The 21189-nt window shown below is 43.2% G+C and overlaps 1 protein-coding gene across 21 annotated transcripts in view; it reads right to left on the bottom strand.

Annotated features, from left to right (window-relative positions):
- Trpm3 (transient receptor potential cation channel subfamily M member 3) overlaps positions 1-21189 on the bottom strand; it is a 508459-nt gene that overhangs the window by 45712 nt on the left and 441558 nt on the right. For 11 of the 21 annotated variants that reach the window (XM_021218256.2, XM_021218266.2, XM_021218277.2 and 8 more), the window contains one exon: positions 17617-17791. In XM_021218256.2, the coding sequence (XP_021073915.1) occupies positions 17617-17791 (175 nt within the window). Of the gene's footprint in view, positions 1-17580; positions 17792-21189 lie in introns of all 21 variants that reach the window. The other 10 variants (XM_029539424.1, XM_029539490.1, XM_029539425.1 and 7 more) reach the window with 1 other exon arrangement.

The raw sequence follows: 21189 nt of genomic DNA, 5'->3' as shown, positions 1-21189 counted from the left end.
AACAAACAACAACAACAACAAAAACAAAGCCCAGGACCAGATGATTTTAGTGCAGAACTCTATCAGACCTTCAAAGAAGACCTAATACCAATACTCTTCACACTATTCCACAAAATAGAAACAGAAGGAACACTACCCAGTTTGTTCTATGATGCCACAATTACACTTATACCTAAACCACACAAAAATCCAACAAAGAAAGATAACTTCAGATGATAGTATCCTTGTGGGCCCCCAAAATTCCAACAGAGAACTCCTAAACCTGATAAAGAGCTTCAGCGAAGTGACTGGATATAAAATTAACTCAAGCAGATCAGTGGCCTTCCTCTGCTTGAAGGATATACAGGCTGAGAAAGAAATTAAGGAAACAACACCCTTCACAATAGTCACAAATAATATATAATACCTTGTTGTAACACTAACCAAGTAAGTGAAAGATCTGTATGACAAGAGCTTCAAGTTTCTGAAGAAAGAATAGAAGATCTCAGAAGATGGAAAGATTGCCCATGCTTATAGATGGGCAGGATTAATATAGTAAAAATGGCCATGTTGCCAAAAGCAATCTACAGATTCAATGCAATCCCCATCAAAATTCCAACTCAAATCTTCATAGAGTTATAAAGAGCAATTTGCAAATTCATCTGGAATAACAAAAAAACCAGGATAGCGAAAAACTATTCTCAACAATAAAAGACCTGGGGGAAATCACCATCCCTGACCTCAAGCTGTATTACAGAGCAATAGTGATACAAACTGTATGCTACTGGTATGGAGACAGACATGTAGGTCAATGGAATAGAATTGAAGACCCAGAAATGAACCTCCACACCTATGGTCACTTGATCTTTGACAAAGAAGCTAAAACCATCCAGTGGAAAAAAGACAACATTTTCAACAAATGGTGCTGGTTCAGCTGGAGGTATATAAGTAGAAGAATGCAAATTGATTCATTTTTATCTCCCCTTACAAAGCACAGGTCTAAGTGGATCAAGGACCTCCACATAAAACCAGAGACAATGAAGCTAATAGAAGAGAAAGTGGGGAAGTGTCTTGAACACACGGGCACAGGGGAAAATTTCCTGAACAGAACACCAATGGTTTATGCTCTAAGATCAACAATAGACAAACGCTAGTGTATACTCTCTCCAGTTTCTTTTTAGAGGCACTCAGAGCTACGAGTTTGTCCCTTAGTACTGCTTTCATTGTGTCCCATAAGTTTGGGTGTGTTGTGCCTCATAAAATTGCAAAACTTCTGTAAGGCAAAGGACACTGTCAATAAGACAAAACATTAACCAACAGATTGGGAAAAGATCTTTACATCCAATAGAGGGCTAATAATCAACATATAGAAAGAACTCAAGTTAGACTCCAGAGAATCAAATAACCCCATTAAAAATGGGGTACAGAACTAAACAAAAAATTCTCAACTGAGGAATATCGAGTGGCCGAACAGTACCTAAAGAAATGTTCAACACCCTTAGTCATCAGGGAAATGCAAATCAAAAGAAACCTGAGAATCCACCTCACACTAGTCAGAATGGCTTAGATCAAAACCTCAGGTGACAGCAGATGCTGGTGAGGATGTGGAAAAAGAGGAACACTCTTCCATTGTTGATGGGATTGCAAGCTGGTACAATCATTCTGGAAATAAGTCTATCAGATCCTCAGAAAACTTGGACATAGAACTACCTGAGCACTCAGCTATACCTCTCCTGGGCATATACCCAGAAGATGCCCCAACTTGTAATAAGGACACATGCTCCACTGTGTTCCTAACAGCCTTATTTTTACTTCTTTTTTTTTTTTTTTTTTTGAGACAGGGTTTCTCTGTGTAGCCCTGGCTGTCCTGGAACTCACTTTGTAGACCAGGCTGGCCTCGAACTCAGAAATCCACCTGCCCCTGCCTCCCGAGTGCTGGGATTAAAGGTGAGCACCACCACGCCCGGCGTCAGCCTTATTTTTAATAGCCAGAAGGTGGAAAGAACCCAGATGTCCTTCAACAGAGGAATGGTACATTTACACAATGGAGTACTACTCAGCTATTAAAAGTAATGACTTCATGAAATTCTTAGGAAAGTGGATGAAACTAGAAAATATCATCCTGAGTGAAGTCACCCAATCGTAAAAAAAAAAAAACCCACACACTTGGTATGCACTCACTAATAAGTGGATATTCGCCCCAAAACTCAGAATACCTAAGATACAATTCACAGACCACATGAAGCTCAAGAAGAAGGAAGACCAAGGTGTGGATGCTTCAGTCCTTCTTAGAAGGGGGAACAAATTACTCACAAGAGGAAATACATAAACAAAGTGTGGAGCAGAGACTGAAGGAAAGGCCATCCAGAGACTGCCCCACCTGGGGATCCATTCTATATAGTCACCAAACCCAGGCACTATTGCAGATGCCATGAAGTGCTTGCTGACAGGAGCCTGATATAGCTGTCTCCTGAGGGGCTCTTTCAGAGCCTGACAAATACAGAAGCAAATGCTTGTAGCCAACCATTAAACTGAGCACAGGGTCCCCAATGGAGGAGTTAGAGAAAGGACTGAATGAGCTGCAGGGGATTGCAACCTCATAGGAAGAACAACACTATCAACTAACCAGATCCCCCAGAGCTCCTAGGGACTAAAACACCAACTAAAGTGTTTACATGGAGCAACCCATGGTTCCAGCCGCATATGTAACAGAGGATGACCTTGTTGGTCATTAATGGGAGGAGAGGCCCTTGGTCCTGTAAAGGCTCGATGCCCCAGTGTAGGAGAATGTGAGGGGGTGGAGGCAGGAGTGGGTGGGTGGAGGAGTACCCTCATAGAAGCAGGGGAAGGGGGATGGTATAGGAGGTTTCTGGAGGGGAAATTGGGAAAGGGGATAACATTTGAGATGTAAATAAAAAAAACCCCATAAAAGAAAAGAAAAGAAAAATGAAAAAGAAAAAATTCTAAGATCAAATATCTCCTTTCTGGTAAGGGTGAGTGGTGACATTGTCCTTGGTTGAGGATCAATTTAATGGGTTTGTTCTTTGGGGGGGGGTCATTATTGTTGTCGTCGTCATCATCATCATCATCATCATCATCACCATCACCATCACCATCACCATCATCTATTTGGCAGTGTTGGGGACCAAACTTACAACCTTGAACATATGAGAGAGTAGACTATCATTCCAGATCCTGGGAGATTTTCCTGTGGCCACAAGAAAACCTCTTTGGATGCATTTCAGCTTCTTGTGGTTGTCCCAAGACCTTTTGACCTCCAAGCTTCTTGTGTGATAAGTGTCTGATGCATTTGTAGGCTGGCAAAGGATGTACTAAGAATGAAAAAGCCAAAGGCGAAGAGGGAGGCAGAGGGGAAAGAGGGGAGGAAGAGTGGGATGGAGAGGAACAGAGAAGGAGGAAGATACATGCACACATTGGTCTTCCTCCCCCCACTTTGTGTACTTCTTTCTGTAGGGTCAAATGAGGAAGTAGAATGTGGGGAGAAGAACACAGATTAAACTGGCAATGCTGGTCTGTGGGAGAACTGGGGGCCTAGGGCTTTGGAACTTCAAGTAATCCAGATATTTAAAACAGGCATTAGCAAGATAGTGCAGGCAGCATTAGGATGGTGTTTGGAGAAAGCAGGACGTCTGCCAAGGTGCTTGGCAGACCCGCCATGAAGGCACAGTCCTTTTACCACACTGTCCCTGCCTGGGCCCTGCTCCCTGCCCTGCAGTCACACAGTTGCCTCATGCTGCCCTCTGGCTGCTCAAAGCCTATTTCACCCAGGCACAGCCATCTGCTGCAACATTTCCTGTCCCGGTTCCAGCTCCCCCTTTCTGGATGCCGATTTCAGCTATTTGGAGAGTTAAGACCAAACAGGCAAGTGCATTGCACTAAGGGGAGATGAGTCTGCAGGTTTAATCTGGTCAGGGGATCCTGGCTCTTCGAAGGGAGCTTGCTGTTCCTTGGTTAGGGGAGATTTGGAACAAAGAACATTTTTCTGCCTTCTCTGGTTTCTCTGAAGTGAGCATGGGAGTGGTGTATTTTCTAGTCTGTGGTCTCTCTGTCCCCCTCTGCTCTCTCTCACACTTGAGTTTCTTAAGTTAGAGATCTCGCTTAGAAAGGGGATCCACACAAGATGAACGGTGAAAAAAACCCAACTTTTTTTTTTAGCTTGGCATGCAATGTGTTTGCTAACAATCTGTCTTTCTAACCTCTTCCCTATTCATTCTTCCAAGAATTAGTAGAAGAGATGGGTACAGATGCTGGTCCCAGCTCCTCCCTTAAAAAACCTCAGACAGTGCAGTTAGAGGCCACATAAAAGGCCAGAGGAAAACAACATGTCAAACCAGGGCAGGCTCAGGTGGCCTTCGAGTGCCTTGTGTGTGGAACCAGCCTGGGGATTCGCTCCTGGCTGACAGAGGACCGAGATCTTTGTCCTTTCCAGCCCCATCTGTGGACACCCGACATGCTTTGTCACCTGTCTCTGACTTCGGACATGATCATCCTCTCCTTAGAATGGTTTGTCTGTCTGAAAAACTCCTAATTCCATTCACAATCCAGTTTAACTCCTTATCACCAGCCAAATGCTTCCGACCTCCCTTGCTTTCTCTGCCTCTCTGCTTTGCTGTGACTCCCTGAGCTACTGCTAAATTAAACTGTCCTCTTCTTTCTTGTGAGTGAATTCCTTATAAGTCACCTCTATAGAAATAAATCCCACCAATTTGTAATGTTCTGTTGACGTGCCAATCCTCCCATTAACTGTTCTTCAAAGGCAATGAAATAAACTCCCTTTTTTTTCCCCCTTAGCTTCTGGCAAAGAGCCTGACACTCGGAAATGTTCAGCGGCAGTGAATAGACCCATTCAAACTAGGGTAGCAGGATGTTCCCTGTGTTCTCTCCTGTAGTTGATGGTAAGATTTACTGTCCACACAGGACACACAGAGCAAATATGTCCAGTGTCACTACAGCCCAGATCAAGAAATAGTTATCCACCAGAACTGAGGGTGTCACTGAGGCAAAGACTCAAATCCCATATTTGACCTGAAACTGCTGGTGCCTTCTAAACAGAACTCATCTTGAACCATGAGTAGAGACCAAATATTTGGCTAAAAGCCAAGCAAGTTTCAGTTAAACATCCCTTGACAGATGCGGCCTAAAATCTAGCTGCAGGAAGCTATTTGCTCCAGGGAACAACTGTCTTCCAAAATCCTTGGCATGTCCCTTCTTCCTTCCTTCCACATGGCCTTCAGGACAAACAATTAATGTACGTGCTTTGCTGGAATGTTCTGCTAATTGTTAACCTGTGTGCAGACAAACCTGTTTGATGGCTGCTGTTAATACAGATCGGTTAAAATAATAAAAATGGGTGTCCTTGGCTCTGCTTTTGGTGGGGATCAACCATCTGCCTTACTCTGTTTGGTTAGAACACTGTGCGTTTGGAAAGGGCTGTGGTTACAGGATGTACAGCAATGACCTCTGGAGTGGCCCAGCTCAGAGCAGGGAGACTCTGCAGGGCCATTCTTGTCTGCTGCTCAGCTTGAACAGCCTCTTCCTTTCTCCGTGGGCTCACAAGGAAAGACTCCCTCCCTTTTTTATTCATTTCTTTATAGACATGCAAACAACTAACCTTTCTGCATATATTAAAATGATGGCTTTGTCAGTGATATAGTTCTTGAACCTGGCTGTAATTTTCTAAAAAAAAAAAAAAATACTCAGCTAAGTTTCATAATGTTACCAACTCTTGGATTCCCTTTCAGGGTACGTTTCTCCCCTTAACTCTTCACCTCAAGCATGCATGTGCCACCCCTTTTAATTGAACCCCAGTTTGCAGTTCCTTTATAACTACTCAGCTAATTTCCATTCTTGGTACTTTGACTTCGCTTGCTATGTGTGTCTATTCACCAGAATTTTCTTGTTTGTTTGATTACTTAATGCAGTTAACAACATGGCTTTTCTCTGAGCCTTGCATCAGGGTGTTTAATCATGTGTTGGAGATTTTCTGATGTGTTACTTCGAGCCTGACACAGCCTGTGCTGCTGAAGCTACAGCGGTGAGCAGGTAGATGTGGTTTTGCCCCCACGACGTTGGCATACTAAAGGAAACTGTCCTACAGCTTAGTGGTCTGATAGGACATCCACTAGTGATGTACAGCTACTTGAGTTCAAATCCCAATTAACTAAAATATGATAAAATAGAAGTTTTAGTTCTTCATTCACACTGGCTACATTTCAAGTACTCAGAAGCCACAGGGGGCCAGCAGCTATAGCACAGTTCCATCACAAATAATTCCACTGCTGAGCAGTGTTCTAGAAGAACTCTCTAGTCCCACGGTCATCCCAATAATCTTTAAAACCCTTGTAGTCATACAGAGAAATGATTTCTAAAGAAAGAGCCACAGGTCATAATTCCGCACTTGCGATTTCCGTTAGAAGTATAGATTAGGCACAGTATTTAGGAACCTATACACTTATTTTTATTGGGAACACCCAGTTTTTAATTACAAGATGGCTAAATTAATGTGGTGCAATAAGACCTTGAGATGTAGTTGGCTCATGGTTTCTGAAGGCTCTGTGTTAACTAGTCATGGAAGAAAAATACTAGAAAAAAGCCCCCCAAAACATTGCACCAAACATGTTATTCCCTAAACCAGACAGAATAACCACTTCCTTAGCACTTACACATATTGGGTATTTGCAATTTTGAGATGACTTAAAATATACAGGAGAATGTTCATAAGATATGTGTGACACTGCAGCATTTTATGTAAGGGACTGGGCTGGACAGTGGTTGCACACACCTTTAATCCCAGCATAGTCAGGCAGATCTCTGTCTGTCTGAGGCTGCTCTGGTCTAAAAAGCTAATTCCAGGACAGCTAAGGCCACACACACACACACACACACACACACACGCACACACACACACACACCCTGTCTCAAGTATATGACATGAACATCTGTAGCATTTGGTAGCCACAGAATGAGGAGGAATCCTGAATTCAACCTGCTGTGGATACAAGGGATGACAAGACCATCACGTTCCCATCCTGTCTTTTGAGCAGATGTTGGCTTTGTTCTCACCATTTTGTGGAGAGGAAAACTATCATGCAGAACCCAGAGTCAGCACCACGTACCTTTCTGGTGTTCTCTTACAAATTCCCAGGGATCTGAGAATGTTTGGAGAAGGAGACACAGAAAGAAAGATCTAGGAAGTATATTCAAGTGTCCTGACTGAAGCAGGGCTTCAGAAGAGAGAGAGAGAGAAATGGAAGCCTGCATACACACATGAGTGTGGGCCAGAGTGAATGCCAGTCCACCCATACCTTAGGGGACCAGGCTGTGTGATCCTGGGAGTTCTGTGACAAGCAGCAGGGCTTCTGGGAGACAGAGTTTCTAGGGACTGTGGAGAGGAGAGAGATGGTACCTTCACAGGACTGGAAGAGCCACACTGATGCTCAGTAGGAAACACTAATGAATGAGCACTGCATTCTGCCCTGCCTATCCTAATCCATTCCCCACAGTTTCAGTGATGGCCTCCCAGTTTTAAGAGGATATACTCAAAATAGTGGAGGTATACGGTAAACATTGACTTCCCGGTAATATCTGATTTTTGTTGTCTGGAAATCAGATCCACCCAATAAATAGTGTGGTTTTATCGTACACACGTGAACCCAGGTAACAACTGCTGGGTTCTCTGCTGGCCCATTTCATTAGAATAAAATATTCCTGGGAAGTAAACATATCTAATGCTTTTGGAAAAAACTTGAGTAAGGAAACTGATTCCACTCTGGAGTTCAACTGACCATGGTAAGAAAGAAACCAAAATATTTGCATGGCTGATTGGCTTACTCAGAACTCACTCTGTGCGACTGATCTGGCCTGCCTTCTGTTCTTATAAATGAGGTTTTATTGACATATGGTCATATTTACCTGTTTACTTATTGTCTAGGACAACTTTGGGGACACAGTGGCAACACTGTAAACTATGAGAGAGCACATTGCTTTGAAACAATCAGATGTTGATCTAGTCATTTCTGGAAAAAACTTGCTTACATCTACCTGACCTGGTTTACACATTCCTTATGACAGGACCATGTCTGAATAGTTTTCGATTTCCTCTTGGACCTTGTGGGTACCAAGTAAGAATTTAAGAATGTGGAATGAAAGATCTCACGGTGGGATAGAGTGGCCCTTTGAGCCTCAAGCATGGCATCTTGAAGAGACTCCTGAGAGTGTCAAGCCTTGCTTTACAGCCACCAAGCTCAGCTATCAAAGAAGGCACAATCGTATTTCTACCACCAGTGATGCTATGGTTTTTCTTTTCTTTTTGGGCCAGGATCTACTCTTTCCTCAGCCTCCCCAGCTGCTGGGATTTCAAATCTGTGACACCATACACAGCTCTAGATTGCTGGAACTTGTGTGTGATTTGACTTTCCAACATCGTGTACTGGAAGCTCGGTATGCTGTGTGCTATTGCAATAGAGACCTTTAAGAGCTGGGGTCCGTGTGAAGGTAATTAGATTATGGAGACATCCCCAAAAGATACTCGTTGTAGTCATGCAGAGTGGGTCTGCTTTCTCAAGAGTGGAGTTTTATAAAAACAGGGTGCCCTTGCTCTTTGATAATCTGTCTCGTCTTTCTTGGGCTGCCATGTGATTTCTTCCTCACACGTTCCCACCATTATGACAACATTTATCATGAAGCCCTCACCAGAGCCCAGAAGATGCCACTGTCAAGCTGCTATCTCATGGAGCTGCAGAACTGATCAGAGAAGCCCTCTCTCTTTCCTCCCCTTCTCTTTTCTTTTCTCTTTTAGAGGGATATTACCAAACTTGTGAGTCTCCTGCTTGAACCTTCAAGTGCTAGGATACAGGCATGGGTCACCACGCTTAGATAAATCTTTTATTGTAAAAAAAAAAAAGAAGAAGAAGAAGAAGCCTGGTCTTGGGCATTTTGTTATACTGATTCGAAGCTAAGAAGTAGGTAATGGGAGAGATGATTGTCACATTGTAAATGTGGGTGGCTGGATCTGCCATCTGCTGTATGTATAATACAGGATGCTCATGGTTTCCTTCCATGCTGGAAAGGAGTCTTCAGTGTGAATGATGTCGGGTTTTAGCTGAGGAGACTTAGAGTCTGAGGGCCTAACTCACGCTGGGTTTCTTCCAGAAGAATCCCTAAGGAAAGCACTCAAACGAATGTCATTTATTTACTAAGAATATGCACAGTGGTGTCAGAACAAATTTTTTGTTTTTGTTTTTAAAGTGCAACTTCAGGTGCAGCCTGAGCTCACACCTGACTCTATAGGTTGAACCTCTCCTGCAGGAGGGTATTCTGCGGCTTAAAGGCAGGAGAGCGGGGCGTCAAGAAGAGTCAACATAACTCAGCTTTTATATTCCCCGAATCCAACTGCTAGAAGCCAGGTACAAGATTCCCCGGAACACCCTAACTTTGAGGCCACCTTATGTTCTCTGGGTGGTGAAGAGACTTCATGGATCCCAGGGACGTTATCTGAATGTGGTAGGTGAGCCCAACATTAAAGATCACAGAACAGAGTGCTGGGTGCGAAAGCTGGACAAGTGGGAATCTGGGCAGTGAACTAAAGGTATCTACCACGCTTCCAGCTGGAGGTTTATTGATATGGTATGAAGTTCTATATCATGGTTTGTGTGTGTGTGTATGTGTGTGTGTGTGTGTATGCATGTGCGTGTTCACTGAGACAGGTTCTCACTTTATAGTCTAGGCTGGTCCCAGACTCAAGGTCCTCCTGCCTCTGCCTCCTGAATGCTGTGATTACAGGCTTGCACTACCATGCCTGGCTTATCCCTGCCATTTCTATGATGTGGACACTCTTATTTTACAGAAAAACATCTTCCTTTTCCTCACCTTATTGTCTTCCCTTCAGAAATAAATGTCTTATCTGGGAATATAAAAATACAGCTTTCTGTTATTGTCAGGGAATTCTGCTCTATTCACAATAGTTAGAAAATGGAAACAAACCACTGAGGGATGGATAATGACGATGGGGTGCATCTATACAGGGGGATTTCATTCAGCTGCGCAGAAGAATGAAATCATAAAATTTGCAGGTAAATAGAAGGAATGGGAAATACTGAGCGAAGGACACTAGACCACGAAAGACAAACACGGCGTGTTCTCTTTGGTGGCTTCTAGCTCTGAATCTTTAGATAGGAACATAAAACCTCAGTAACTGCACAAGCCAGGAGAGTTAAAGGGACCATGGAGGGTCCTGGGAGAGGAGTTCTAGACATGGGGATGGCAGGACACAGGCGGTGTGAAGAGGGAGTGAGAAAAACGGGAGTGGGGTTTAACTGGGAGGAGGAGGGAAGATAGGATAGACAGAGCAGGAAGAGGAAGTGAAAAAATCCTACATCCCTCAGAATATGATTATTTTTCTATCACATATTTAGGGGAGGCATAAGTATGCCATGTTCTCTGTAGAAGGAAGGTTACTCTCTTGGTTTGTCCTAAGTCTAATACTTCATATTTCAAAAAATTCTTGCCCAATGTTCTCAGATTTGGGGTTCCAAACCATGGTATGAATCTCCAGATCACAGTATGCCTAGAGATTTACTTGAGAAATTCAGACTCTCTTGGCAAATTCTCTTTCATCTCTCCAGAGTGCAGAGTTCAAATCCTGCTCTATCCTTGAACCACAGCTTTTCTTCACTCCCAGCTAGAGGCTGGCTTAGCCCACTTATGTTTTCTTTAGGGATGGCAGCTAGAAGTGAACTTGACTCTGGGTCACAAAGTCACATCTTGCGTTTTTAGATACAGACAGTTCTTGTATCCTACGTTCCATCTGCTTATAGATGGTGGCATCCTTACCATCATCTGGGGTTGCCCTATCCTCCAGACAGTTGTCTCTAGTATTAAAGCTGCGATGCTGGTCTTTCCTAGCCTGCAGTCTATTGCAGGTAAGGAGAACTGGTGTTCTTTTATAACGGCTAATTTCATCTCAAAGCATCCCTAGTAACCTCCCATCACTTGCCACACAACCTCTTTCTGCAGGCAGCCACTGCCAGTTTGATCTTCATCACTGTTACTGATCTCGGTGTCTTCTCTTACCCTATCAGGCTCCTATTTGTTAAGATAATTGCTTGTACTTGTTAAAGAGGACATGATAAAATATAACTTGTAAGGAAATGTAGTGACTTGTCTCTATTAAAAGGGACAGATACTTCTTACATTGCTTTTCTCTACTGATAAATTAGGTGACAAAATAGTCCCCATAGCCAGATGGGAACTCAATGTTTCTTCTTCAATTACAAGTTTTGGGGATTTCGTACAGAGAATTATGAGAAAATTATGAGTATTTAAGATGTATTAAGCCCACAGAAGCTCCTTTTCTGGTGGGTCACCTAGGATTCACTTGAAGGAGTTCCGATAGAGTGGATAGATAATATATGGGCTTTGGAGTCACGTCAACCAAGATGGATCGAAAGTGTTCTGTTAAGGGAACTAGAGTAACCAGCCTTTGAAGACAGGCCACTAAAAATGGCTGGAGAACTCTCCATCTCAGGGGAGGTTGGAACTACAGCACAGAAATGAACAAGTTTGACAAAAAGTAAGCAATGACTTTGCAAAGGACTCTTCTAAACATCAGCCTGGTTGACCCTTTTCTCTCGGCTCTCTTGGCATTGTTACGACTCTTGTGTTCTTCATGTCCTGCTTCTGCCTCTCCTCTCTCTACTTCTGCTCATCCACCATGACTTTGACACGAAGAGACATTTTTTGAGCCTAAAATCTGCGTTTCCATTTCAGCACTTTTTTAATGAGGTCGATTAATTTCTATTCATGTATGTGTTGTGTGTTTGCCTGCTCGTCTGTTTGTGCACCACTTGCATACAGGTATACCCATGGATGCAAAAAGAGGGCATCAGATCCCTGGGAACTGGAGCAGACAGGGGTTTGTGCACTGTCTGATATGGGTGCTCTCTACTGAATTTGAATTCTCTGCAAGAATAGCCAATGCTAATCATGGAGTTCTCTTTTTAAAATTTATTCTGTTTTACAGTCCAGGTCATCCTATTGAGCTATAGAATCTACAAACTCAATCCAACTCTAGTGAGGAATCAGCCCTGGGTATATTCCTCCCCCCGAGTATTTCAGTAAGTGGTTTTTATACTTTAGACTAAGTCAGGAATCTCAGGGTGAGCTCCAATCCCCCCATTTTGAATCCTCACCCACTTCTATCCCCTCTGTACCATCTGGTCCTACACCAGGTCTTTCTGCTTTTACCTTCCTCTGGTCCCATGCTGCCCTTCTTCCTCATTACCAGCTCCATTAGGAATGCTCTTTCATCTCTCCTGTCCCCTCTTCCCCCTTCTCTCTTCCCCTCTCCTTCCACACCCATCTGTCCTGCTTCCTGTCTCCTACCTCTCACTTTACAGTGAGCCATCCTCGATCATTTTCTGTGCCTAGAGCTTGCCACTCTAGGTCTCAGTTTGGAAAGCTATTCTTTCTTCACACCCCCTGCTCCCATCTGCCTAGCACACATCTGCTTGTGTTTCAGGGCGCTCTGCTCAGCCTGCTTCTCCTCTGCTGAGGCTTCATCTATTACACCATGCTCCAACTCCACGCCTCTGAGCTTTGCCTCAGTACATCGGTTGTCAGTGGCAGTTTGCCCCTGCTGAACTGTAAAAACTCCTCGAGGGCAATGTCTCTTCCGTGTTTGTCGAAAGACTGGTTTCCAGCTCATAAGCAGAAAAAGAAAAAAACCCATTGAATGAAGAGTGGACTCTAAATAGAGTCCCACCTGTGAGCAAATACAGTGAATATCATGACAGCAGAATGCATGTGATTCCACAGAGAGACCGAAGGCAGATCGTTCTGTTCTCTGTAAATCTCACGAACCCAGGTTTTGTATTAGTAAACAAGTCACGTGGCTCTTGTTTATAGTGTGTGCTGACTGTTTCAGGGACATCCCAGTGTTGGCTAGCTTCCTTAGCAGTTTGTGAAAATAAAGCCTAATGAAACGATCTCCCTTTCCCCCCTGATGTTGGCACTGGCCCCTGCTTTCTTTTCCCAGAGTACTTTTCCTGGTTGGACACCATGCCGCATGCTATAGCTGTTAGGCATCAGTGTGCTTTGAGGCCATCAGAGGTCAGTCTGGAGTCCCAAACAAAAGGCCAGCCCCGAGTCCTGAGAATTGGAGTGAGATGACCGAGACACACCCTGTTCGCCACCCTTCTGGCTCATGGTGTTCCTTGCTTCCCCATGGCAAGTGTATTTCAGACACTTGAGCTGTCCTACTTCCTTACCCAAATCAAGGGATAATTAATTGGAGACAGAAAAGTAATTCAGGACAGTACTTGAGCTTTCCGTACACATGCTTGTTTGAGTCAAAGCCACGGAGACATCCTGGATACCAAAGAGCAAGGGATTATATTAATAGCAAAATGTTGCATTCAATCAGCCAATTAAAAACAAAACAAACCCCCGTCTCCTCCTTTATATTACCTATTAATTTCAGATGAAAAAGCCCCGGGCAGTAAGAAAAAAAAATTGACCCATGTACTGAGAAGACTGGATAGTTAATTCAGAGTAGAAATGGCTAGGTAATATTACGTTGTCATGGTAAAAGAGTAAGTCCTGGACAGTCTACTTCCGCAGTACTATCTAAACTTGTAAAAATACCCAGAGAGGCAGAAAGGAGGACTAAATTTAGACCTGTATTTAATGCATTCAAGAGCATGATTCACTTCTCTCCTGCCTCGCTCGGTACAGCCTGGGAAATGTGAATATATAGCAGGACGCCCTGTAAGTAAGAAGAAGTTTCACCCAGCCAGGGGTTAGAGCAGGCCAGAGATACCCTGTCTCTTCTGTTAATAAAGGTGAACTTCCAAGCAACCTAGCCACCGTTTTAAATTCTGTTCCAGTCTTGGTGCCGACATTGCTGAGAATTTATTGATTCTGTTGTCCTTCTGCTCTTTTAGTGGGTTTTCCATCCAGGCACCTCTGGAGTCCTGGCTAGCCCTCAAAGACATGCAGTGAGACTTCTCAGAAGAATGTTGCAACTGGTAGTGGTGTATTTAATATAATGTAATGAAATAATCATTATTTTTTTTTGTGGCACTGAGTATTGAACCCAGAGCTTCCTGTGTGCAAAGCAAAACTCTATCATTGAGCTACAGCCACAGACCAATATTGGTATAAACACCCCAGACTTCAAGTCACTGTGGTAGCCCTGAGCTGGGGCTTAGCAAGGTAGCAATGGAATGTAAGTACTCAATGCCAGTGAGAGGTTATCTGAAAAAAAAAATCAAGCCAAGTATCATTTGTAGCCTGGCTATTGAAAATCAATTATAGGTTATATGGAAACAAAACAAAAGAAAAACAAGCAAGGCAAACCCCAAATATCAACCAACCAACTAACCAGCCAACAATAGCAAATTCAGTTCCCAGGAATCAGGTCAGGATGAAGCTTAGCCTCCAGGGTGAAAATGGTTCCCATCCCTTCTTTGTTTTCATCCTCTTCTACTTCCAATCACACCCTTGCAGCCCTCTGCTTCCAAAGCTGAAGCGAAACTCTAACCTCTTAGATAATTTAGACTAAGGCTGCTCTATATGTTAGGTTAGTCCAAAATGGCATAGAAGAAAAATGTACTTGATTTTTAAAAAAATGTGATTTTATCCCTTTTAGTTTTTAAGCACATTTGGAAAGTAACCTTACAAGTCCCGTCTCATCCTACCATCTTTGGCTTTATAGGTAACTTCTGTCTAAATAACAGGAAAATAGATGAAATATAGACCAAAAAAAAAAAAAAAAAAAAAAAAAAAAAAAAAAAAAAAAAAAAAAAAAAAAAAAAAAAAAAAAAAAAAAAAAAAAAAAAGCTACAGTTAGGTACCACTACCTCCCAGAAGTGAGGGCACTACGGTTGTCCTCCATTCTGAGGTGTCTGCCGTTGGTGGGAGTAACCCATTCTGCGGGTCCCATTGCATATTCACATTGATCAGTCCAGGTTAAGAAAGTGATAATCTCCCCCAACATGAAATGGGTCCAGCCACGTAGAAGTCAAAAACAACCAGAGTTAGATAATGGAGCACGTGCATCAAGTTAGGAATGAGTCATCTGAGGTGTGTGTGAATGAGCAGAGCTGGGAGGAGCCACACGGGGCACATCCATAGCATGGGCTTGGTAGACACTGGGCAGGGAGGGCCTCAGGTCCGGATGGATACGAGATCCAGTCAGCCTGAAGACATGCGCCACACACCAACCTGGACACGGCACAGAGGAAAGGCCACACACTGTAGGGCAGCGTCAATGACTTGTACCTTTCTCAAACAGTTTAGTACTGGTTCTTCTGGGCAATTCTGAAAAGCCAGATAGGAACAGGCATCCAATCCTCATGGGGGCACTGTGCCATTAATAGAACAGTTATGTCCAGTGACCTGGGCTGAATGTTATTTGAGATTTGGGGACAACCATCTAAATCCATTTGAGAAAGGACGAATACTCTTTAGCACTCTACACAGAAAACTGGCTGATTTAGCTTAGAACAGTCTGCCATTGCAGCCAACTTCAGAACATCACAGAGAAAGAGAGCAGGGACTCAAGAAAGATCATATTCATCTAAGGCAAGGTCAAGTATATTTTGGGATTTGGGGTCAAGATTTATCCTCACACACATAGAGTACCACAGATCTAATTCACAGAGTGGGGAAATTTGTCTATATTCATACTTCAGTCACACAAAACACCTCTAGTCTGTCTTGGGGGGGGGTGCGTGGGATGGGGAGATTTCAAGTTCTAAACTATAATCAGCCCTTCTTTTAAAACAGCAAATACTAAATCCTCGTGTTCAGCAGATGGTAGTGTTTGTTGCACTAGGCTGGGCTCATAGTACAACATCAATAAATGGCCACTTGTAGAGGGACAGACAGAATCCCATTTGTAAAATACATCCATACCACCCCTTTCTTTCTCTCTTCCTTTCTCCCTCCCCCTTTCTCCCTCACCATGTTGTCCAAATGCCCATGGGGTCTCTGTCTCACTCTATGGGAGAAAGGGACAACTTGAAAAAGCAAAATAATGTAACAAAGTGGAAAAGCAATTTCCAGGGGTGGGATGGAATAGCATGCTTAGTCTCTGAGGAAAATCGTCATAGCAAGCTTTCTAACTGTTATTTTGCCTGTAGGGACCATTTGAAAGGATGCTCTCTACAGGAAATTCCCATCCCTGGGAAACTGCCTTCTGAAGGCTGTACGTTGTCACCAAAGATATCATAACCAGAGGATGGAGCTAAAATTCTCCCTCCATGAATTGGCTAAGTCTCATGGAACAAATATTTGTTCCAATTAGGTGTTCCAAAAGTCTTGCTCGCCCCAGATAACATATTTTCAGAGAGAAAGTGTATTTGTTCAGAATTCAACATGTAGGGGAAAATGACATGTTGCTGTGTTCTGTTGCCAGGATACACAATGCTCTTCATAGGCCTGAGGACTCCAAAGCTCAGGTGTCCTTTGTCCTTGTGTTCCTAGGCCCCATCCTGTCTGGGATGAGGAGGGAGAGTGGGGTGCTGACTAGACTCTGCTCCCACTCTGAATAAGCTATGTGGTTGTGTGACTCTAATCTGTGTTCCCAGTCCAGGGCTCAGATGGCTGGCCTGTCAGCAAAAAAAAAAAAAAAAAATGTCTGAAAAATGTTAATTCAACAGTGCTGGAGGGTTGTTATTTCCAGATCTGAACTCCTCAGGGAAAAGGAGGAAGAATCGCTCCTGGGATTCAGCTCCACAGTGAAATGTGCTTCTTCTCAGGTGCTTTCTTCCCAAGTCATTTCCCGATTGCCTGGTGTGCCCTGACATTTGGTCCAAATAAAATCCTGGAACAGACTCCTACACTACAACTATCCTCCAACTCTACCCAAAAGGAGCTGTTTGTTGCAGCGACTGTATCTTCTAGGCTGAAGGTACTGGGGGTTGCTGGCTCTTGGTCCGCACTAAGATACTTTATGATACAGATTACCCCCTCCAGTCCCTGGAATTTGCAGCAAAGAACTCAAGTCTATGACCTACGGGCATTTTCCATATTTCTTGGTAATGAATTCTGGCTTCATCTGTGTCTCAATAGCACATAACTTAAGACAATGAGAAAGGCTGTTGGGGAATAGTTTCTAGCATGAAGAAAATACCATACAGATGTTTGCCCTTAATCTTGAATTCTAATGACGAAATTGAGAATTGTTTATTTGTTCTAAAGTCAAACCCAAGGAATTTATTTTCTAAAGCCTAGAAAGAGAGGGATAGGGTAGGAGTGGTGGCTTTGACACAATGTCTTCCCAGTAATTAAATGTGGAAAATATGGCCTTAAGATTTTGAGTTATATGCAAGATTTTATCATTTGAAATGGTTCGTTTTTGTATCAAATTTAGTATACTATATATCCATTCTTGTCATAGGAAGGACATACCTGAAGATATACTCAAGGGCTATTTTGCTAAAAAAAAAAAGTATATTCACCTGCAGTGATTGTCTCCACCAAGATAGCAAACTAGGAATCGGTCCTCTATCTTGAGCCATTTATTGAGGACAAACGAATGGACTTGGAAAAGACGTGACTCAATTGAAGTCAAAATACCTGACTTTGGTGTATGAGAATCATAAACTTGCTTACGGTCTATCTGGTCAGCAAACACTTCCCCATAAATCATCCAATAAGGCATGTAGAAGATATTCTTGGCCAGTTTCCAAGATGGCTCCTCATTGGGAAAGAGAATGGCTTGCCTGGCGACTCCGAAGCTCATCAGCACCACCAGCATAATGATGACAAAGTACATCATGTCTATCATCTGGAAGGGCGGGAAAGGAGAAACAGAAGGAAAGATGCGTGACTGAGCATGGTGCCTAGGTAGGGCGCTAGCTGTACCTGGTCAGGGGGAAAGATGGACTGTTGACGCTGATGTCTACATACTGAGTACTGATGTCAGTTGCTATTTTTTTTTTTTTAACAAGTGCACACACAATGGAGCATCTTTATTTTTATAGATGTTTATGGACTGTATTTCTATCTAGGCACAGGAGTGCTATTCCTCAGAATTTGGGTTCTCCTCATGGTGCCAGCACCATTTTTGAAAACTGTTCCGAGAGAAGGCAAGTCTCCTGTTTTGGTTTCTTTCTTTTTTTTTCCCCCTAGGGAAAAAAAAAATTAGAATCGAGATAGTTGGTCTATTTTAAGAACTAGTGCAGAGCGGTATATTCCTGCTCTTAGATCTGAAAGGCTAAGGCAGCACGGGGAGAGCTCAAGAAAATAAGATCTCACAAAGAGACCCAGGAGAGGGTAACTGGGAGCCTATCTCATGGCTCGACTCCCTGTCCCACACCAGGCTCTCAGAGAACCATCCACTTTCTCCTGTATTTCTCCGGGAGCGTATCTTATTATAAAGGTTATTTTCACAGATCTTAAAACCATGGGGCTTCATGAGCCAGACCAGTGCCTGTTGTGGACGAGGTGGATTCCTTCCGTGACGTGCTTCTAAACTGCTCCTCTCTGAATCCCTTTATCATGTTTCTCCCCTCACTCTGCCCCCACTCTCCTTCTCCTTGGCTGGACTTATTTCAATGCTATGGTAGTAGAGATCTATTTTGCTTTCATTTTTGTTTTTTGTTTTTTTCCACCTGCTAAATTTCCTTTCTTCTCCTCACTGAAACCTGAAAAGTTTGCAGTAAGTGGTGATTCCAACTGGCTCCAAACCCACGGTTCCTTTCTTTAAGAGACAGTTCCTGCTCATCTGCCTACAATGGCGGGGGTGTTGTCTAAGCTAAGCTAGCGGTGGGACCTCATTCCATGGCACCACGGTGAGGTAGGCATGTGACACAAGACAGAGACACCAGAGTTGTCAGGCCAGTCTGGCTTTTGGGTTTTTTGGAGACAGGATCTCTGCATGAGTCTAAGGTGATCTTAGAACTCGCTCTGTAGGCGAGACTTGCTGGAAACTTTGCGATCCTCCTGCTTCAGCCTCCAGTGTGCTGAGTTTATAGCCTGCCCTGCCATTTCTTGAACCTAGAGGTAGAGAGAGAAATTTCCCTTCATTCCTTGGAATATTCATTCTTTGTGATAGTTTAGCATGTCAGAGGCTGAGTTCTCCCACCCATGAACGAGGCAGATATAGAAGAGAGGAAGAGCTACCCCCGTCTGTCAGTGATTGAACTCCTGTCTGAGGTACCTTATGGCTAGTTCTACCTTGCCCTATTGTAAGTCAGTATGGTACCCTTCCCCCACGCTTAAACTGCAGAGACTGCTTTTCCCTCCTCGCATCAAAAGGTCTGACACCAAAGATTCCCTCCTCTTGGATATTGTAGGCTAAGGGTGCCTACCCACAGATAATGATAAATGCTAATTATCGGTGATAAGAAAGGTTCCAAACTGTCTTACTGGTTATTGTTCCTCTTGTGCTGGAGACTGAATCAAGGGCCTAGTGTACACTAACCAACCACTCTTTGTGAACCTATTCTCATCTCTAGCTTAAAAGAGAATATTCCATGGTACACGTTCTAATAACCTAAACATTATGATATCCGTGGGTACCTTATGACACAGGGGCCTCAAAGCATTTTCGATCAATCAATCAATTTTCTAAACTTGCATGACCTTGAAGTGAGGCACAGGTTTCTCCAAGACTCCTACATTTCATGTCAGTCCTCACTGGTAAATGCTAATTAGTTTTTTTTTTTCCTCCAGTGAGTGGCTGCAGGTCCCTAAGGGGGTGAGATGGTCAAGTTGAAACAGGTTTATAGGAAATCCAAGCCTGTGTTTCATCTTCTTTCTTCTTTTTCTTTTACAAAATGTGTTGACCACTTAGTTACAGAAAGGTGTATCAGTAAAGAAGCACAGGGGGGGGGGTCTTCATGTTATGGTCGCTTCCACTGATGAAAAAGGTAGGTAGCTTGTGACTAGATATGCTCACAAGACTGAGAACCTAACCTGACCCAAGAAAACTCATAATGGTCCACAGGGCCAAAACAGTAAATGGAAAAACATTCTTTCAAAACGCCGAGTTCTCTCTCGCGGTTTTAAATGTTGTAAGTGGAATAACAATAACAATCACGAGATTACCTTTGACTAAGTGTGATAGCTACGCTGTGTGTTCTTGTAAATGCTAGCTTGTTGTTATTGGAAGGCCGGGAGTTTGAACCTTGTCTCCATCTTGCTCACAGCCTGTTTATCTAAGTGGTACATGAGAGTTCTAAGATCTAGTCCATGGGGTATAACAAGGAGGCCTGAGATGTGTCCCACACGGTACCTGGCACAGTCATGCATAGCACCTGCTGTGGTTTCTACTCTGTATGATATAAGTGAGTTAGTACAAGGTTTTCTGAAATTTGAGAAATGAAATTTGAAGGAACAGAGTCAGGATTTCAAGTGCTCTTGGACCTGCAGATCAACAGGACTCCCAGAGGAGAAATGGGTGTTCTGTGCTGTCAGACATTTGATGCTCAGGTTCCTTCCACGGGGCAAACACAGAAAACCATTTCATCCCGTGTCTGGTCTCCAGACATCAAGGCACACTGGGCTACCTGGGTGGGGGTTACTGAAGAGGGACCTGTTAAGTTGAGGCCTTTGCATATATCACATCTAGGAAGACTTCAGCTTGCAGTCTGTCTGGCTCACTGATAAACTCTAAGAGTGTCTTTTATCTATCTTCTGGGTCGATGACTCAATTATTGAATTATCTTAAAAGCATGCTGTATGTAAGAACTCAAAGCCCCCAAATTTCCTAATTTCCTCCTTATTCCTGACTAATAAGTGAAGTCATTCATAAGTTAAAAAGTAGAGATGGGTGCATCACAGCCCTCCTGCTCTCTCCTTACTAAGGTTTTTTGCTCTCCTCAAAACTGGGGTAATTACGCCATTATTAAAATGATAGACATGGAAATTAAGATAATCTCACTGCAGTAATGTAAGTTTAGGTATTTCAGAGAGTTAAATGCCACCAAGACTTTCAAAAAATGATTGACTTGGTTTGGATCTTTGAATAACTTATCTATTAAAATAAGGTAACCATAAAAAATTTAATAATCCCCTGATATAGTAGTGGTTCTTCACAGAGGGCAGCTTTGTGCTGCAGGGGACATTACATATGGCAATGTTTTAATGTTTGGAGACATCTTTGTTGTTCTAACACATTCTCTCTCTCTCTCTCTCTCTCTCTCTCTCTCTCTCTCTCTCTCTCTCTCTCTCTCTCTCTCT

The sequence above is a fragment of the Mus pahari genome, chromosome 1 (assembly GCF_900095145.1).
Source record: "Mus pahari chromosome 1, PAHARI_EIJ_v1.1, whole genome shotgun sequence".
Lineage (NCBI taxonomy): Eukaryota > Metazoa > Chordata > Mammalia > Rodentia > Muridae > Mus > Mus pahari.
Note: the sequence above shows the minus strand (reverse complement) of the source record. Positions and strands in the feature narration are given on the sequence as shown.